Below are 18893 nucleotides of genomic sequence, written 5' to 3' on the forward strand. Positions count from 1 at the left end.
AATATCTATGTTTTCAGAACTTTATTTTCGTTTTTATTTAAATAAAATATAACAGGCTGGTTGCGCTTGGCGTTTCACAAAAAATAAAATGGCTCTTCTAACAGTAGTGATGGCAAAATACTTTCATGTACATTTTGTACTTTTTGATATGCTTCCCCCATCACAGTTCGCGATGGTTGTGGTGACATTTACGAGTCTGTGGTAGCGATGAGGATGAAATGGAACTTTGAAATGCTGGCAGGGTGGGTATTAAATTCGAGTTTAGCAGCATAAATCGCCATTCTTCACCATTTAATAATCCATTTTAAACAATATAAACTTTATAAAAAGTTGCTTTGGGCTATTCCCTATCACGTTATAATAAAATTTGCATTAAAGATTTATAGTTTTATACTTTTTTTTTAATGATTTATTTCTGATTTTGGCGGCTAAACTCGAACTTAGTAGCCTCCTTAAATATGAAAACCGTTTAGAATAGTCGTAAGTACTTTTTTAATGTTGAAATAGGTATGAACCACTCAAAAGGCCTATAAGATATTATCGCAATTTCGTATTTCATTCACTAGTTTGAATAAAAATAAAATATGTATATCGATGGAAAGAATGCTGAAAATACAAGCTCAAAAAGTGCAAGAGCTCACCGAAGCACAAACAAAAATTGAAAAGACTGGCCAACGGAACTGAAGCCCCGTCATTGGTAAGGATGTGGGCCGCCGTACCGGTCAATGGTCGATTCCCGCTCGATTCATCGATTGTGGGATCAAAAAACTGTCTAATATTATCGGAAAAATGTCCAAAATATAGTCCTGCGCAGACAAACATTTCGGCCGCAAACATTTCAACAGGATTCAACACCATTGCACTCAGCCCCCGTTAACAAAGAATATCTTAAAAAGGAGGTTTCTTACTCCATTTCTACCAGATAATGGCCACACAAATCTCCGGATCTCAATCCGTTGGACTTTTGCTCCTGAGACATTTTGGAGAGTACGTTTGGCATTAAAAAATACGAAAGCAACGACCATCTCAGGCGCCGCCGACAACACAGTTATATGCGTCTGCTCTGGACGCGTATCAATTTAGTCGTATAGTTCCCCGATCTGGATGTAAACTAAAGTACACATAGCGCAATAAAAAATGGAAGATTATCACAATTTCTCCATTATATGAATTATATACTATTTAAATGATCTGAAATGAATATATGGCGAATTTATTATTATCCTGTGGTGAGGGGTTTAAAACTTGACCAATGTAAATCTTTCGAAACTAAAAATTTAAATGTCTTATTAGTTATATGAGGAGCTACCGAAAAATGGCAAGTGGTAACTGGTAAGTGTTTAATAAAATTTAGGGAAATTTTATAAAAAGTATGGCTTCGGACAATGCGGGACTTTATCAAGCCATGCAAAAATGCAAAATCCTCAAAATAAGTCTTAGCTTATTTTTGAACCATTAGGTAAGGTTACATTGTAGAGGATGACAAAAATTCTTGGATCGAATTGATGTTCAATTAGACCACTATAAGTCAAATTTAATTCCTCGTGGTAATTTTCTCAATTTCTTCCTGAGGTGGTCACCTGTAAAGTCGCTCAAGAGCATCCATTTTCATCCAACCAGATTCCCTTTAAGTATGGTTGCCACTGGAGCCAAAAATATTCTAACAAAATTTTATTTCTATAGAAATTTTGGTCAAAATTTTATTTCTATAGACAATTTTGTCAAAATTTTATTTATATAGCAAATTTTATTAAAATTTTATTTCAATAGAAAATTTTGTCAAAATTTTATTTTTATCGAAAATTTAGTCAAAATTTTATTTCTATAGAAATTTTTGTCAAAATTTTATTTCTATAGAAAATTTTGTCAAAATTTTATTTCTTTAGAAAATTTTGTCAAAATTTTATTTCTATAGAAAAATTTCCCAAAATTTCACTTCTATAGAAAATTTTGTCAAAATTTTATTTCTATAGAAAATTTTGACAAATTTTTATTTCGATAGAAAATTTTGTCAACTTTTTTTTTCTATAGAAAATTTTGTTACATTGTAGAGGATGACAAAAATTTTTGGATCGAATTGATGTCCATTTAGACCGCTATAGGTCCAATGTGATTCCTCATGGTGATTTTCTTAACTTCTTCTTGAGGTGGTCACCTTTAAAGTAAAGAGTATCCATTTATCCGTTTTCCTTAAAGATGCAAAACATCCAACCAGATTCCCTTTAAGCGCGGTTGCCATTCGAGCCAAAAATATTCTACCAAAAAACAATTTTTTTTTTGAAAAATTTTATTTCTATAGAAATTTTTGTCAAAATTTTATTTCTATAGACAATTTTGTCAAAATTTTTTCTATGGAAAATTTTGTCAAAGTTTTATTTATATAGAAAATTTTGTAAAAATTTTATTTCTATAGAAAATTTAGTCACAATTTTATTTCTATAGAAAATTTTGTCAAAATTTTATTTCTATAGAAAATTTTGTCAAAATTTTATTTCTATAGAAAATTTTGTCAAAATTTTATTTCTATAGAAAATTTTGTCAAAATTTTATTTCTATAGACAATTTTGTCAAAATTTTACTTCAATACAAAATTTTGTCAAAATTTTACTTCTATAGAAAACTTTTTCAAAATTTTATTAATTTATTACATTTTGCCAACATTTTATTTCCATAGAAAATTTTGTTAAAATTGTTATTTCCATAGAAAATTTTGTTAAAATTGTTATTTCTATAGAAAATTTTGTAAAAAATTTTATTTCTATAGAAGGTTAGGTTAGGTTAGGTTAGGTTATGTGGCAGCCCTATGTATCAGGCTCACTTAGACTATTCAGTCCATTGTGATACCACATTGGTGAACTTCTCTTTTATCACTGAGTGCTGCCCGATTCCATGTTAAGCTCAATGACCTCCTTTTTATAGCCGAGTCCGAACGGCGTTCCACATTGCAGTGAAACCACTTAGAGAAGCTTTAAAACCCTCAGAAATGTCACCAGCATTACTGAGGTGGAATAATCCACCACTGAAAAACTTTTTGGTGTTCGGTCGAAGCAGGAATCGAACCCACGACCTTGTGTATGCAAGGCGGGCATGCTAACCATTCCACCACGGTGGCTCCGTTAATGTTAATGATTCTTTTAAAACTCATATGTAAAATCTTTAAATCTATCTTCGGGAAGTGTACTGGTTGAGCTGCTCTGTTTGGGAGAATGTTTGACCCCTGAAATTTGAAAGGAAACTATAATATTTGATTCATGGTGATGGGTACTTAAGATTCGGCCCGGCTGAACTTACTGCTGTATATATTAGTTTTCTACATAAAATTTTGTCAAAATTTTTATCTCTATAGAAAATTTTGTCAACATTTTATTTCTATAGAAAATTTTGCCAACATTTTTTTCTATGGAAAATTTTGTCAATTTATTTCTATTGAATATTTTCTCAAAATTTTATTTCTATAGAAAATTTTGTCAAAATTTTATTTTTATAGAAAATTTTGTCTAAATTTTATTTCCATAGAAAATTATGTCAAAAGATTATTTCTATAGAAAAGTTTGTCAAAATTTTACTTCTATAGAAAATTTTGTCAAGATTTTATTTCTATACAAGATTTTGAACGTATTTTATGTAAAAATTTTTATTTCTTAATATTGTGTAAATTGTTTCTTATAATTTTGGTTGCAAGGTAATAAGGTAAATATTATTCTCAGTGTGGAATTAAAATGTCTTTAGTTTAAAGAAACGAAGGATAAATTCTTTGGATCCACTTAAACCGTTTGTTTAGTGCACATAACTTCATTAAATGAAATTATGGCTACGTCTCTGATATGATGTTAATTTATACTTAGATAGAAAGTTCAATTAATACAGTTACCAACGAATTTGAATATTCAAAATGCTAAATTCCCAAACTGGCTGAAATCACAAAAAAAAAACACAATTAATTTCTTTCATTTCTCTCTTGAGAAAAGCTCCAAATAAACTAGTTCCAACTACAAATGACTTTAGTTTTGGCAATATTTACACATAATTAGCAGACAAAATAGTTAATACGAAAAAAAAAATCATGTGTGAAAACCTTTCAAATAACAATCAAAATTTTGTTTCTTAGTTAAATCAAACAAAAACGAGCTAGAAGCAAGTTAACAGTCATATAGACTGCAGGCCGGCTAACTTTTTCGAAAATATAAAAAAATATAAATAAATATATTCGAAAATATATCGTTGGCTTACTCTAAAATAAATACAACTGCTGGCAATATTGAGGTTTTTTCCCACCTGTTGTGGTAGGAAACCTAAGCAGAGTATTGAGCATACTATGCCATAAAATATTGGTTAAAGACGAAAAATTCAATACAAAATTTAGCAGTCGTTACTTACCTTCTGCAGTGGTTAACAGCGCTGTTGCAGTTCTGCTAAACGCACCAACTATAACGTACGATGAGAAGGCTGCCTTGGGTTTTCGAAATATTGATTTCATGACAGTAACCAACTGGACGCTCATACGTCCATAGAAATTAAATCATAAAGGCGGAAAACTGAAATACAAATCGTTTCGAAAAATCAATCGTCGGCCGTTTAATCTTGAAATTCGGAAACAAAGAATAAAGAAGCAACAAAATTTCTTGCCTAAAAAAAAATAAAATAAAATAAAATAAAACATAAAACTTTAACATGGTTTCACTAAAATTATCTCTGCTTTTGTTCTCCATTGTGACGGTGACTTTGATTAGCAGTGCATTAACCCGTAAAACCAAAAACAACAACAATGAAAAGGTGACTTAAAAACTTAGCATATTTAAAACCCAAGATGGGCTTACGTCAAGGTCTGAAATGTGTCATATTCATGGTGCATTGTTTTCAAAATGAGATTGGGATGGAGGGAATCTGAGGTTAGAATGCCGCACATACTCGTAGTATTTAGCAAGTCCCCAATGGCGTTACGCTGAAATATCCTCCACTTTTTAAGTAGACATTTTTTACAATTAAAATTTTAATTGATTTTTAAATAATATTCAATTAAAAAATTAATTGATTTAACAAAATTTTTATTTGAACCAAAAATCAATTACAAAAAATAATTGTATCAATTAATTTTTTAATTGACGTTAGTGATTAATACTATCATTTCTGTGATTGAAGACAAAAAATATTTGTTATGGTGTAGTATTTCACGGTGTTAGGATCACGGTTGCCACTCGTGCTAAAAATAATCTAACAAGATTTGAAGACAATTTAACCAAACATCTACCAAATTTAAAAAATTTTATTTTGAAGTTTTTGATCAAAATTTTGCCAATTTTTTTTTTCTAGAGAATTTTGTTAAAATTTTATTTCTATAGAAGCTTTTGTCAAAATTTTGTTTTTATAGAAAACTTTTGTCAAAATTGTATTTCTATAAAAAATTTTGTCAAAGTTTTATTTCTATAGAAAATTTTGTCAAAGTTTTATTTCTATAGAAAATTTTGTCAAAATTTTATTTCTATAGAAAATTTTGTCAAAATTTTATTTCTATAGAAAATTTTGTCAAAATTTTATTTCTATAGAAAATTTTGTCAAAATTTTATTTCTATAGAAAATTTTGTCAAAATTTTATTTCTACAGAAAATTTTGTCAAAATTTTATTTCCATAGGAAATTTTGTCAAAATTTTATTTCTATAGAAAATTTTTTAAAATTTTTATTTCTATAGAAAATTTTGTCAAAATTTTATTTCTATGGAAAACTTAGTCAAAATTTTATTTCAATAGAAGATTTTGTCAAGATTTTATTTCTATAAAAAATGTTGTCAAAATTTTATTTCGCTAGAAAATTTTGTCAAAATTTTATTTCTATAGAAAATTTAGTTAAAATTGCATTTTTATAGAAAATTTTGTCAAAATTGTTATTTATAGAAAATGTTGTCAAAATTTTATTTCTATAGAAAATTTTGTCAAATTTTTATTTCTATAGAAAATTTTGTCAAAATTTTATTTCTATAGAAAATTTAGTCAAAATTTTATTTCTATAGAAAATTTTGTCAAAATTTTATTTCTATAGAAAATTTTGTCAAAATTTTATTTCTATAGAAGGTTAGGTTAGGTTATGTGGCCGCCCGATGTATCAGGCTCACTATTCAGTCCATTGTGATACCACAGTGGTGAACTTCTCTCTTATCACTGAGTGCTGCCCGATTCCATGTTAAGCTCAATGACAAGGGACCTCCTTTTTATAGCCGAGTCCGAACGGCGTTCCACATTCCAGTGAAACCACTTAGAGAAGCTTTGAAACCCTCAGAAATGTCACCAGCATTACTGAGGTGGGATAATCCACCGCTGAAAAACTTTTTGGTGTTCGGTCGTAGCAGGAATCGAACCCACGACCTTGTGTATGCAAGGCGGGCATGCTAACCATTGCACCACGGTGGCTCCCATTTCTATAGAAAATTTTGTAAAAATTTTATTTCTATAGAAAATTTTGTCAAAATTTTATTTCTATAGAAAATTTTGTCAAAATTTTATTTCTATAAAAAATTTTGTCAAAATTTTATTTCTATAGAAAATTTTGTCAAAATTTTATTTCTATAGAAAATTTTGTCAAAATTTTATTTCTATAGAAAATTTTGTCAAAATTTTATTTCTATAGAAAATTTTGTCAAAATTTCATTTCCATAGAAAATTTTGTCAAAATTTTATTTCTATAGAAAATTTTGTCAAAATTTTATTTCTATAGAGAATTTAGTCAAAATTTTATTTCTATAGAAAATTTTGTCAAAATTTTATTTCTATAGAAAATTTTGTCAAAATTTTATTTCTATAGAAAATTTTGTCAAAATTTTATTTCTATAGAACATATTGTCAAAAATTTTTTCTATGACAAATTTTGTAAAAATTTTATTTCTGTAGAAAATTTTGTTACAATTTTTTTTCGGCATTGTGACTGTTCGCTTGCACGAGCTGTCGCTGTTATTTTTTTTTTAGAAAATTTTGTTAAAATTTTGTTTCTATAGAAGCTTTTGTCAAAATTTTATTTCTATAGAAAATTTTGTCAAATTTTTATTTCTATAGAAAATTTTGTCAGAATTTTATTTATATAGAAAGTATTTTCAAAACTTTATTTCTATAGAAAATTTTGTCAAAATTTTATTTCTATAGAAAATTTTGTCAAAAATTTTATTTCTATAGAAAATTTTGTCAAAATTTTATTTCTATAGAAAATTTTGTCAAGATTTTGTTTCTATAGAAAATTTTGTCAAAATTTTATTTCTATAGAAAATTTTGTAAAAATTTAATTTTTATAAAAAATTTTGTCAAAATTTTATTTCTATAGTAAATTTTGTCAATGTGTTATTTCTATAGAAAATTTTGTCAAAGTTTTATTTCTATAGAAAATTTTGTCAAAATTTAATTTCCATAGGAAATTTTATTTCTATAGAAAATTTTGTCAAAATTTTATTTCTATAGAAAATTTTGTCAAAATTTTTTTCTAAAGAAAATTTTGTAAAAATTTTATTTCTATAGAAAATTTTTTAAAAGTTTACTTTTTATAGAAGATTTTGTCAAAAATTTATTTATATAGAAAATTTTGTCAAAATTTTATTTCAATAGAAAATTTTGTAAAAATTTTATTTCTATAGAAAATTTTGTTCAAATTTTATTTCTATAGAAAATTTTGTCAAAATTTTATTTCTATAGAAAATTTTGTCAAATTTTTATTTCTATAGAAAATTTTGTCAAAATTTTATTTCTATAGAAAATTTTGTCAAAATTTTATTTCTATAGAAAATTTTGTCAAAATTTTATTTCTATAGAAAATTTTGTCAAAATTTTATTTCTATAGAAAATTTTGTCAAAATTTTATTTCTATAGAAAATTTTATTTCTATAGAAAATTTTGTCAAAATTTTATTTCTATAGAAAATTTTGTCAAAATTTTATTTCTATAGAAAATTTTGTCAAAATTTCATTTCCATAGAAAATTTTGTCAAAATTTTATTTCTATAGAAAATTTTGTCAAAATTTTATTTCTATAGAAAATTTTGTCAAAATTTTATTTCTATAGAAAATTTTGTCAAAATTTTATTTCTATAGAAAATTTTGTCAAAATTTTATTTCTATAGAAAATTTTGTCAAAATTTTATTTCTATAGAAAATTTTGTCAAAATTTTATTTCTATAGAACATTTTGTCAAAATTTTTTTCTATGACAAATTTTGTAAACATTTTATGTCTGTAGAAAATTTTGTTACAATTTTATTTCGGCACTGTGACTGTTCGCTTGCACGAGCTATCGCTGTTATTTTTTTCTAGAAAATTTTGTTAAAATTTTGTTTTTATAGAAGTTTTTGTCAAAATTTTATTTCTATAGAAAATTTTGTCAAATTTTTATTTCTATAGAAAATTTTGTCAAAATTTTATTTCTATAGAAAATTTTTCAAAATTTTATTTCTATAGAAAATTTTGTCAAAATGTTATTTCTGTAGAAAATTTTGTCAAAATGTTATTTCTCTAGAAAATTTTGTAAAAATCTAATTTGTGTAGACAATTTTGTCAAAATTTTATTTCTTTAGAAAATTTTGTCAACATTTTTTTCTATGGAAAATTTTGTCTAATTTTTATTTCTGTAGAAAATTTTGTTACAATTTTATTTCAGCACTGCGGCTGTTCAGTTGCACGAGCTATCGCTGTGGTCGGAAAAAAAGTACGCTCATAGTTCGGCCTTCAAAATAGTGTCATATGTCAAACGTTGTGGAGCCACCATGGTGCTTTGATTAGCCTGCCCACCTTTCATCCGAGGTGGATTATCCCCTCTCAGTAATGCGGGTAACATTTCTGAGTGGGAGGCAGCACTCATTGATAAGAGAGAAGTTCATCAGCTGTGATATCACAATGGACTGAATAGTCAAGTGATTCTAAAATAACGGGCTGCCACAATACCTAACCTAAACTATCCCAGAGTCTGGCAAAAACTGTATTCTATACCGATGGCTACAAATTGAACGGACAAGAGTGTTTTGGAGCAAACTCAAAAGTCCTGGAAATTAAAATCGTAAAATTGGCTGAGAGGTAAAAAAGTAATGTTCCGACAAATCCTTCGCTTTATCGTTTTTGTATATAAGGAAATCCATAGCACACACGACCCTGGGACTTGGCTAGATGTGGTAAAGACTCAATGCTAAATATAAACACCGCATGCCGTTTTGGTTCATCCGTCTCATCCAAAGGGCCAACCTTCCAACCAGCTGTTGGAAGGTCTGGATTACATTGCTTTAGTTTGTTTAAAATAGCTTCAGGATCAGAAGGATTTGCAGGTATCCATGCATGTGCTCTAGGTCTACCCGGTTAGTCCTTGGACTAACTCCAGAGCGGTTCCTTCCCAGTTAGTATCAACGTAGCTTTAAAAATTTACTTAAATCGTCCTTGGTTCCAATAAGCTTCTTGGTGTCGAGGATTTGGACCGGGTAGCTTTTCCAGCTCCTATCAGTAGATGCCAGATAAAACATTCTCAATTTCCTCCAATTTATGCTTTGGAACCATAACGTCAGTTGCTCTCTTGGTAATTTTAGCCATACCATTTCCAACTGTGGCACATGATCATTGATTCCTTTTAGAAGCTGGTGGTCGTTCCCTTTTGCCAAGAATTTCTTGCGTTCATTTTAAGGAATTGTATTCCTTAGCGGACAACGCGCTCGGGTTAACAAAATAGGCAACGAAATTCAACGTCATCCACAGGGGTTCCAACTTCAGGGCCCACCGGACGGGTCTCGACCTTTAGACAGGTTGACAGAATGCTACACCTTTTTTGGCAAGTTGAACCTTTCCCAAAGTAACGATATTAAATGGTGATAATCCCTCAAAAAGAGGCTTAAGGAACGCAGAAATGCGTAGATTATCCTGATCAAAATAGGATTTTGTTGATCCTATTTTGATCAGGATAATCTACGCATCTACGGAAAGGTTCAACTTGCCAAAAAAAGGTGTCGCATTCTGTCAACCTGTCTAAAGGTCGAGACCCGTCCGGTGTGCCCTGAAGTTGGAACCCCTGTGGATGACGTTGAATTTCGTTGCTTGCTGGCTTGTTCTACCACCACACTAGATAATCGTAAGAAATACCTATTACGCTGAATTTAGAAAAACACGTCCATTCAGTTCGGTTGTCGAATGAAGATTGCACTCTGTGTTCCTTAACTAGAAAACGGTCATAAACTACCGCAAATATCTCAACACGAATAGCTGGCCGCAGGAACATAATGGGGAACTGTAAAGCTTATGGGTTAACAAGAATGGGGTTTACCTTACATATTCCAGGGGAACTAGAATCAGTTGGTTTGCCACTGGCTACGAGCAATCTCATACTGTGTGAGAAGGCTGTTATAATGATAAAAAGCCGATGGGAGCTGATATGTGCACTATTTCAGCAAACTGTGACTGCTTTCCCTGTTTCAGAAGACCTTCTGATGTTTGAGTAGATTTTCAATTTTTTTTTTGAGTGTAATATTTTCTATTAATTTCTTTCAGTTAAAAGTTTTGGTACTCTACGAGTCATTGTGTCCCGATAGTGTACGTTTTATGAAACAACAATTGGGCCCAAATTATGGAGAATTAAAGAACCATATTGACTTGGCCTTGGTTCCATTTGGCAAGTCCTTTGTAAGTATGACATGCGACTTTTAGATTAATTGGTTTAATTATTGGTTTTCTTCTCCATCATTATAGTCTGAAAATAATGGAGCTCAATTCTATTGTCAACATGGTCCCAAAGAATGTCTGGGAAATCGTCAACAATCATGTATCCTTCAGCAGACCAAGGATCAAGACCAACAAGTGGAATTTGCGGTTTGTCAAATGACAACAGCCCTGAGATCTGATGGAATTGATGAGGTAAGAAGTTACAAACGAGGATGTGTAGGTAAAAACACACATTTGATTTCTGAAAGAAGTTGAGACTTTGTCTCGCAAACTATAGCTAAAATGATTTCGGATTGCCAGGACGATGGTATTCGGACGGTGTTAAACTCTTCGGTTTATTGTTGATAGGGAGGTGCGTGGTTACATTCGTTGGGTCGTTGAGAGTAGGAAGGACAACGAGAACAGGTTGGCAAAAACTTGGGTGTGTAATAGTTTCATGTGGGATTTTGTATTGCTGACACTTTGCTAGCTAATCTACGTAAGAAACTGTAGGACCGAAGAATTCAGTGGGCAAACATTAAATCCAAAGAACTCAGCTTCACGTGTCCAGGATTCATTTGCACTGCAAAAAGAAAGATAACGTAAAATCCCGATTCTCGATATGTCTCCTTTCCGAGTCTCGAGTCGGGATTACATTTTGATGGGTAGAGGCGATGTATTAGATGGCCCAGCATTGTAAAATGCTCCGAATGCCTAAAGGATTTTTTTCACGTTCCTCTAGACACCGATATTCTCTTCTGTCTGCCGAAAAATATTATGGCTCGGCAAAAAGAACGGATCTGAGAATGAAATTCCGAGCGATAATGCATTGAGCCGAATGGCTAAGGGTGTTTCTCTAACCATAGTAGGAAGATCATTTGATGCTCAGGTCATACTGGAATGAACGGATACAGCCGATTAATATGGATGAACGAGCCAGAGCACTACTAGAGTGGAAAATAGTGAATGAAAGGTCGATAGGATTCATGCTTACTGAGTTGAAGGAAGAGCTAGGATAATAAATAGCGGAGGGAGGACGACAAGTCAAGGAACGAATTCCATGTAAAAAATGAAAACCGACTTGCAAACAGAAAGTTACTTTAAAGTCACAAGTCCCTGTCTGTCTCCTTTCCGAGTTTGATTAGGTGGCCAACATTGTAAAATGCACAAAATGCCGAAAAGGACATTTTATCACGATCCTTTAGACACCGATATTCTATACCGTTTGCTGGAACATAATACGATTTAGCGAACAGAACGATTCTGGTAATGGAAGTTCGAACCACAATGGATTGTACCGAATTGCTTAGCATGTTACAGTGAACAAGATGGGATTTGCCAAGATATACCGGAATAAATGAAAACGAAACAACTTGTGCGAATGGTCCAGGGCACTACAGGAAGAACATGGTGGGTGAATTGTTGGTCTAAAGAACTCAGTGGAAGAGTGCGCATTACACGTCCAAGAAAGAATTCCTTTCCACAGGTAAAAAAGCCTGAACACCGAACTGCAAAGTCTCAAGTCTGTTTCTTTTTTCCGAGTCTCCAGTCGGAATTGCGTTTTAATGATTAGTAAACAGACGCCCAACATTGTAAAATACGTCCAATGGCAAAAGGAAAACTTGTAACGTTTCTCTAGACACCGAAATTGTGTTCCGTTTGTTGGAACATACGGTTTTGCAAAAAGAATGGTTCGGAGAATGGAATCCGAGCGATAATGGATTAAGTCGAATGGCTAATGGTGTTACTCTGACCAATGTAGGAAAAACACTTGATGCTCAGATCATGCCGTAATAAATGGAAACGAAACAGCAGATTAACATGGGTTAACGAGCCAGGACACTATAGGAGGGGAACATAGTGAATGAAAGGATGATAAATTCCACGCGGACTCAGTTGAAGGTATAGGCCTTAGGAGCGTAAATGGCGGTCGGAAGGATGGTTAAGATGAAGATTTCAGCGGGAGAACACGAGATCCAAAGAACTCAGTGGAAATATAGATCCAAAGAACTGGGAGGGAGGTTATATACTACGCTTCGAGGAACGAATTCTGTTCCGTTTGTTTGTCCGGGAATGGAAATCAAAGCGATAATGGACTGCTCTGATTGGCTAAGTACGCTACTCTAAACAATGTAGAAAAATCAGCTCATTGCGAAACAATGCAGGTATCAGTGGAAACAAAACTGCGAGTCGGGTCACTACAGGAGGTCAATAGGGACTGAGTTATAGGGAGAGGTCTTAGGAGAATAAATAACAGTAGTGACATGGCCACCATAATGCACCATATTTCAGAAGGGAACGAAGTAGCCAGTATTCAGGCAAAACAAGCCAGGGACCAACAGTAGGGGTGAACATACAGAATGAAAGGTTGATAGATTTCACACGAACTGAGATAAAGGAATTGGTTCCAGGAGCACAAATAGCGTTCGTAAGGATGATGCGGAAGATGAAGGAACTGTATGAGCGAAGAACTCAGTAGGCGAATTGTATATCCAAATAACTCAGTGGAAAACTATGTATTACGCTTTCAGGAAAGAATTCCTTTTGTGCAAGGAAAAAATGTACACCGAACCATAAACAGAACTGCAGAGTCAGGTGTCTGTTTATTTTCCGAGTTTCCCAATCGATTGAGCCAAATGGCGTTTGATTGAAGGGGAAAACGGTATTTAAGGGCTCCAATGGATTGCGCCGAATGACTAAGCGAGTTGCGAGTCGAAATTGCGTTTGATTGAGGGAGAACGACGGTATTTAGGTGGCCCATTGGATTGAGCCAAATGGCGTTTGATTGAGGGGAAAACCGGTATTTAAGGGCTCCAATGGATTGAGCCGAATGACTAAGGGAGTTGCGAGTCGAAATTGCGTTTGATTGAGGGAGAACGACGGTATTTAGGTGGCCCATTGGATTGAGCCAAATGGCGTTTGATTGAGGGGAAAACCGGTATTTAAGGGCTCCAATGGATTGAGCCGAATGACTAAGGGAGTTGCGAGTCGAAATTTCGTTTGATTGAGGGAGAACGACGGTATTTAGGTGGCCCATTGGATTGAGCCAAATGGCGTTTGATTGAGGGGGAAAACGGTATTTAAGGGATCCAATGGATTGAGCCGAATGACTAAACGAGTTTCATGTCGAAATTGCGTTTGATTGAGGGGGAACGACGGTATTTAGGTGGCCCAATAGGTTGAGCGAAATGGCGTTTAATTGAGGGGGAAACCGGTATTTAAGGGCTCCAATGGATTTCGAGTCGAAATTGCGTTTGATTGAGGGGTATTGACGGTATTTATGTAGTCCATTATATTGAACCGAATGGCTAAGCATGACTAAAGGTAAGTACTATGTTCGCTTTTCGAGTTGAAATGTTCGCGGTTACATTATTAAAAAAAGATCAATATAAAGCAGATAAATTAACTCAATCAATGCACAGTTTCTTGTTCCTCTAAAATTCGGCAAGACATGGGAATATGTTTGTTTTCATTTATAATTTTGATTATTTCAGGAAAAGTATTCGCGAAAATAAAGTGATTTTTAACTCGAAAACCGAACATAGTACCCACCTTTATGCCGAAATAAGAGCAAACGAAACATACTACAGGTAAGCGTAGAAAATACAAGGTCCACGGGGACTGAGTTAAAAGCAGGGGTCGTAAGATCGATCAAACTCAGGGAACTACTTGAAGGGCAAGTAAGATAAGAGTAACAAGTATATACGGCCGTAAGTTCGGCCAGGCCGAATCTTATGTACCCTCCACCATGGATTGCGTAGGAACTTCTACTAAAGGCTGTCATCCACAATCGAATTACTTGGGTTGCGATAACACTTGCCGATGGCAAGGTATCGTAAAACTTTTTAACACTGTCTTCTATATATTAAACAAAAAAAAGGCCGATTAAATACGTATATAATTCAGTTTGACAAAATTTTCTACAGAAATAAAAACTTGACAAAATTTTCTATAGAAATAAAATGTTGACAAAATTTTCTATGGAAGTAAAATGTTGACAAAATTTTCTATAGCAATAAAATTTTGACAAAATTTTCTATAGAAATAAAATGTTGACAAAATTTTCTATAGAAATAAAATGTTGACAAAATGTTCTATAGAAATAAAATGTTGACAAAATTTTCTACAGAAATAAATTTTTTACAAAATTTTCTATAGAAATAAAATTTTGACAAAATTTTCTATGGAAATAAAATGTTGACAAACATTGCTATAGAAATAAACTTTTTACAAAACTTTCTATAGAAATGAAATTTTGACAAGACTTTCTATAGTAATAAAATTTGACAATTTTTACATGGCTGTTAGAGGCCATATACTAACGAAATGTACCAAATTTCAACCGCATCGGATGACTTTTGCTCCTCCAAGAGGCTCCGGAGGTCAAATCTGGGGATCGGTTTATATGGGAGCTATATATAATTATGGACCGATATGGACCAATTTTTGCATGGTTGTTAGAGACCATATACTAACACCACGTACTAAATTTCAATTGGATCGGATGAATTTTGCTCATCCAAGAGGCTCCAGAGTTCAAATCTGGGGATCGGTTTATATGGGAGCTATATATAATTATGGACCGATATGGACCAATTTTTGCGTGCTTGTTAGAGACCGTATACTAACATCAGGTACCCAATTTCAAACGGATCGGATGAATTTTGCCCCTCCAAGAGGCTCCGGAGGTCAAATCTGGGGATCGGTTTATATGGGAGCTATATATAATTATGGACCGACATGGACCAGTTTTTGCATGGTTGTTAGAGACCGTATACTAACATCAGGTACCCAATTTCAAACGGATCGGATGAATTTTGCCCCTCCAAGAGGCTCCGGAGGTCAAATCTGGGGATCGGTTTATATGGGAGCTATATATAATTATGGACCGACATGGACCAGTTTTTGCATGGTTGTTAGAGACCATATACTAACACCACGTACCAAATTTCAATCGGGTAGGATGAAGTTTGCTCCTCCAAGAGGCTCCGGAGGTCAAATCTGGGGATCGGTTTATATGGGGGCTATATATATTTATGGACCGATATGGACCAATTTTTGCATGGTTGTTAGAGACCGTATACTAACATCAGGTACCAAATTTCAACCGGATCGGATGAATTTTGCGCCTCCAAGAGGCTCCGGAGGTCAAATCTGGGGATCGGTTTATATGGGGGCTATATATAATTATGGACCGATATGGACCAATTTTTGCATGGTTGTTAGAGACCGTATACTTAGACCACGTACCAAATTTCAACCAGATCGGATGAATTTTGCTGCTCCGGAAGGCTCCGCAAGCCAAATTTGGGGATCGGTTTATATGGGGGCTATACGTAAACGTGGGCCGATATGGCCCATTTTCAATACCATCCGACCTACATCAATAACAACTACTTGTGCCAAGTTTCAAGTCGATAGCTAGTTTCGTTCGGAAGTTAGCGTGATTTCCACAGACGGACGGACAGCCGGACAGACGGACGGACATGCTTAGATCGACTCAGAATTTCATCACGACCCAGAATATATATACTTTATGGGGTCTTAGAGCAATATTTCGATGTGTTACAAACGGAATGACAAAGTTAATATACCCCCATCCTATGGTGGAGGGTATAAAAAGGGAATGATTAAATTAGAGAACCTCGGATAGCTTAGGTTTACTTCTATCGAAATGAGGTCCTAAGCTAACCTAAATAAAAGCGAATGCCTCCCCGTTTCCTCTCTTTTTCTCTCTCTCTCTCTCTCTTCAAATTACATTCAGAGTCATTGTCATTTACAATTCCCTTTTCTTTCTCTCTCCCTGCATTACAGTGTGCTGAATCGTCCGGTTTATCCAGTGACATCGATACCTGCATGACCAGTGAGTTGGGTACTCTTTTGCAATTGGAAGCAGAACGCATAACGCATTCGTATAAACCAACATTTGTGCCCACCATAGTTTACGATGGAGTAAGTAATGCAATTGCATAACCTAAAATTTATTGAACAACCCAGACATGGATTCAATTCATGATTGGAACTCGCCGCATTTCGATTTTATTTACAATTTATTTCTTGTGTTGCTTTTATTGCTGGTTTAATTGACAACGTTCGTTACAGGTTTTCGATCAACAACTGCAGGACAATTCATTGCGTGATTTCCGTGGTACTGTTTGCTATTTGCTTCAAAAGCGTGGCGATATTTCCTTCCATGATGATATTTGCGATTAGTAAGGGAAGCAAGAGACGAACATAACAAAACAAGTCTTCCACATGAACGCATTGGAACAATCAAGCCAAGAAACATTCGAGTGAAAAACAAAAAAATCAAATCAAAACCCAACGACCAATCAGAAGAAAAATTTACAAGTTTTACCTTAATTTTTTTTTTTAAATAAAAAAATTGAAACAAAAATATTAAAACAAAAAATTTGGGTCATTATGGGTATTTTGCTACTATGGAGTTTTTCTTTAGTGTCTATGCCACACGCAAAGTGACAATGTGTTGACGAATAGTTGAGGTAATCTATGGGAAATATTCGACTGATATTTCTATAATAATTGAATGTAATTGACTGTAATTAATTGCATTACTTAATTGCGTTATTATAAAGTCTGCCATAAAATAGAGGTGGATATAATAGACTTTTCATTCCGTTTGTGACACAGGCGCCAATTCCCAGATTTGACTTGCGGAACCTCTTAGAAGAGCAAATTTCATCGGATCCCGTGGAAATGTGATTTGAAAAATCTTAGTATAGATACAGATTTTGGAAGCAAAATATTATCAATCGTAATATTTGGTTTAGGGTCAATATTAGGTCAATATTTCTTTTTCAGTGTGAGATTAAATGTTTGCTCTATCTGACGACTGTAAAACTCTATAGAGTTTTTTCGTCCTTTCGTGATAGTCAACGAAACTTGAATCCACTGGTACACGTTGGAGACTAAGCTACTTGGTGAACGTACTCCGAAGAAGACTAACTTCCTGTTCGTGGAATTTTGGAATTTCTGTCCCATCGCCCAGAATGGAAATGACTAGAGTTCAAATGGTGGAATCCTAATTCATGGACTTCATGAAATAGAGTAAAAAGGTCGTAGGGCTGAATGGGGTCTATTCTACACTGAACTAAAATATTAAGTCAACTAAGAAAAGAACAAGTATATACACGGATGAAAAAGACTGTTTTTCATATGTTTGGCTATAAACATTATACGTTTGGAACACAAATTTTTAAACACAATATTTTTGAGTGCAAGCATATAATGTTCATAAACTAGCATAACATGTTTGGGACATATATGTTAATATGTTAGAACATATTATGTTTGGGACATAAAATGTTTGTAAATATAATATGCATGGATGCAAACATATATTAATTTAGAAATAGCCTATAAACATATATGTGTTTAGTAGCTTGGAGCGCTATTTAACAGGGAGCGATATTGAATTAAGTTGGTGGTTGTTGCTTGTTATTACAAAATTAACATTTTATTTTTCCTTGGGCAATTGATCAGCTACTTCTGTGATCCTTACAAACTGTGTGGTCCGCTGTTCGAATCCCCGTCCGGCAAAAGGAAAAATTAAAATAAAACAAGTATATACGGCCGTAAGTTCGGCCAGGCCGAATCTTATGTACCCTCCACCATGGATTGCGTAGGAACTTCTACTAAAGGCTGTCATCCACAATCGAATTACTTGGGTTGCGATAACACTTGCCGATGGCAAGGTATCGTAAAACTTTTTAACACTGTCTTCTATATATTAAACAAAAAAAAGGCCGATTAAATACGTATATAATTCAGTTTGACAAAATTTTCTATAGAAATAAAATTTTGACAAAATTTTCTATAGAAATAAAAACTTGACAAAATTTTCTATAGAAATAAAATGTTGACAAAATTTTCTATGGAAGTAAAATGTTGACAAAATTTTCTATAGCAATAAAATTTTGACAAAATTTTCTATAGAAATAAAATGTTGACAAAATTTTCTATAGAAATAAAATGTTGACAAAATGTTCTATAGAAATAAAATGTTGACAAAATTTTCTACAGAAATAAATTTTTTACAAAATTTTCTATAGAAATAAAATTTTGACAAAATTTTCTATGGAAATAAAATGTTGACAAACATTGCTATAGAAATAAACTTTTTACAAAACTTTCTATAGAAATGAAATTTTGACAAGACTTTCTATAGTAATAAAATTTGACAATTTTTACATGGCTGTTAGAGGCCATATACTAACGAAATGTACCAAATTT

The 18893-nt window shown here is 32.8% G+C and overlaps 1 protein-coding gene across 1 annotated transcript; it reads left to right on the top strand.

Moving 5' to 3' along the window:
• Positions 1-4466: 4466 nt before the first annotated feature.
• On the top strand, positions 4467-17052 carry LOC142238734 (GILT-like protein 1). The gene is made up of 5 exons (XM_075310448.1): positions 4467-4773; positions 10491-10622; positions 10689-10853; positions 16455-16592; positions 16743-17052. The coding sequence occupies exons 1-5, from the start codon at positions 4672-4674 to the stop codon at positions 16851-16853; spliced, it is 648 nt and encodes a 215-aa protein (XP_075166563.1). The 5' UTR covers positions 4467-4671; the 3' UTR covers positions 16854-17052.
• The last annotated feature ends 1841 nt before the right edge of the window (positions 17053-18893 follow it).

This window comes from Haematobia irritans, chromosome 1 (genome assembly GCF_050003625.1).
Source record: "Haematobia irritans isolate KBUSLIRL chromosome 1, ASM5000362v1, whole genome shotgun sequence".
Classification (NCBI taxonomy): Eukaryota; Metazoa; Arthropoda; class Insecta; order Diptera; family Muscidae; genus Haematobia; species Haematobia irritans.

Bases quoted from the DNA above. Each gene is read 5' to 3' on its own strand.
- LOC142238734 (XM_075310448.1), top strand. From the start codon at position 4,672: ATGGTTTCACTAAAATTATCTCTGCTTTTGTTCTCCATTGTGACGGTG. The intron at 4,774-10,490 runs GTGACTTAAAAA...AATTTCTTTCAG, and splicing joins AAAACAACAACAATGAAAAG to TTAAAAGTTTTGGTACTCTA. The intron at 10,854-16,454 runs GTAAGAAGTTAC...CCTGCATTACAG, and splicing joins GATCTGATGGAATTGATGAG to TGTGCTGAATCGTCCGGTTT.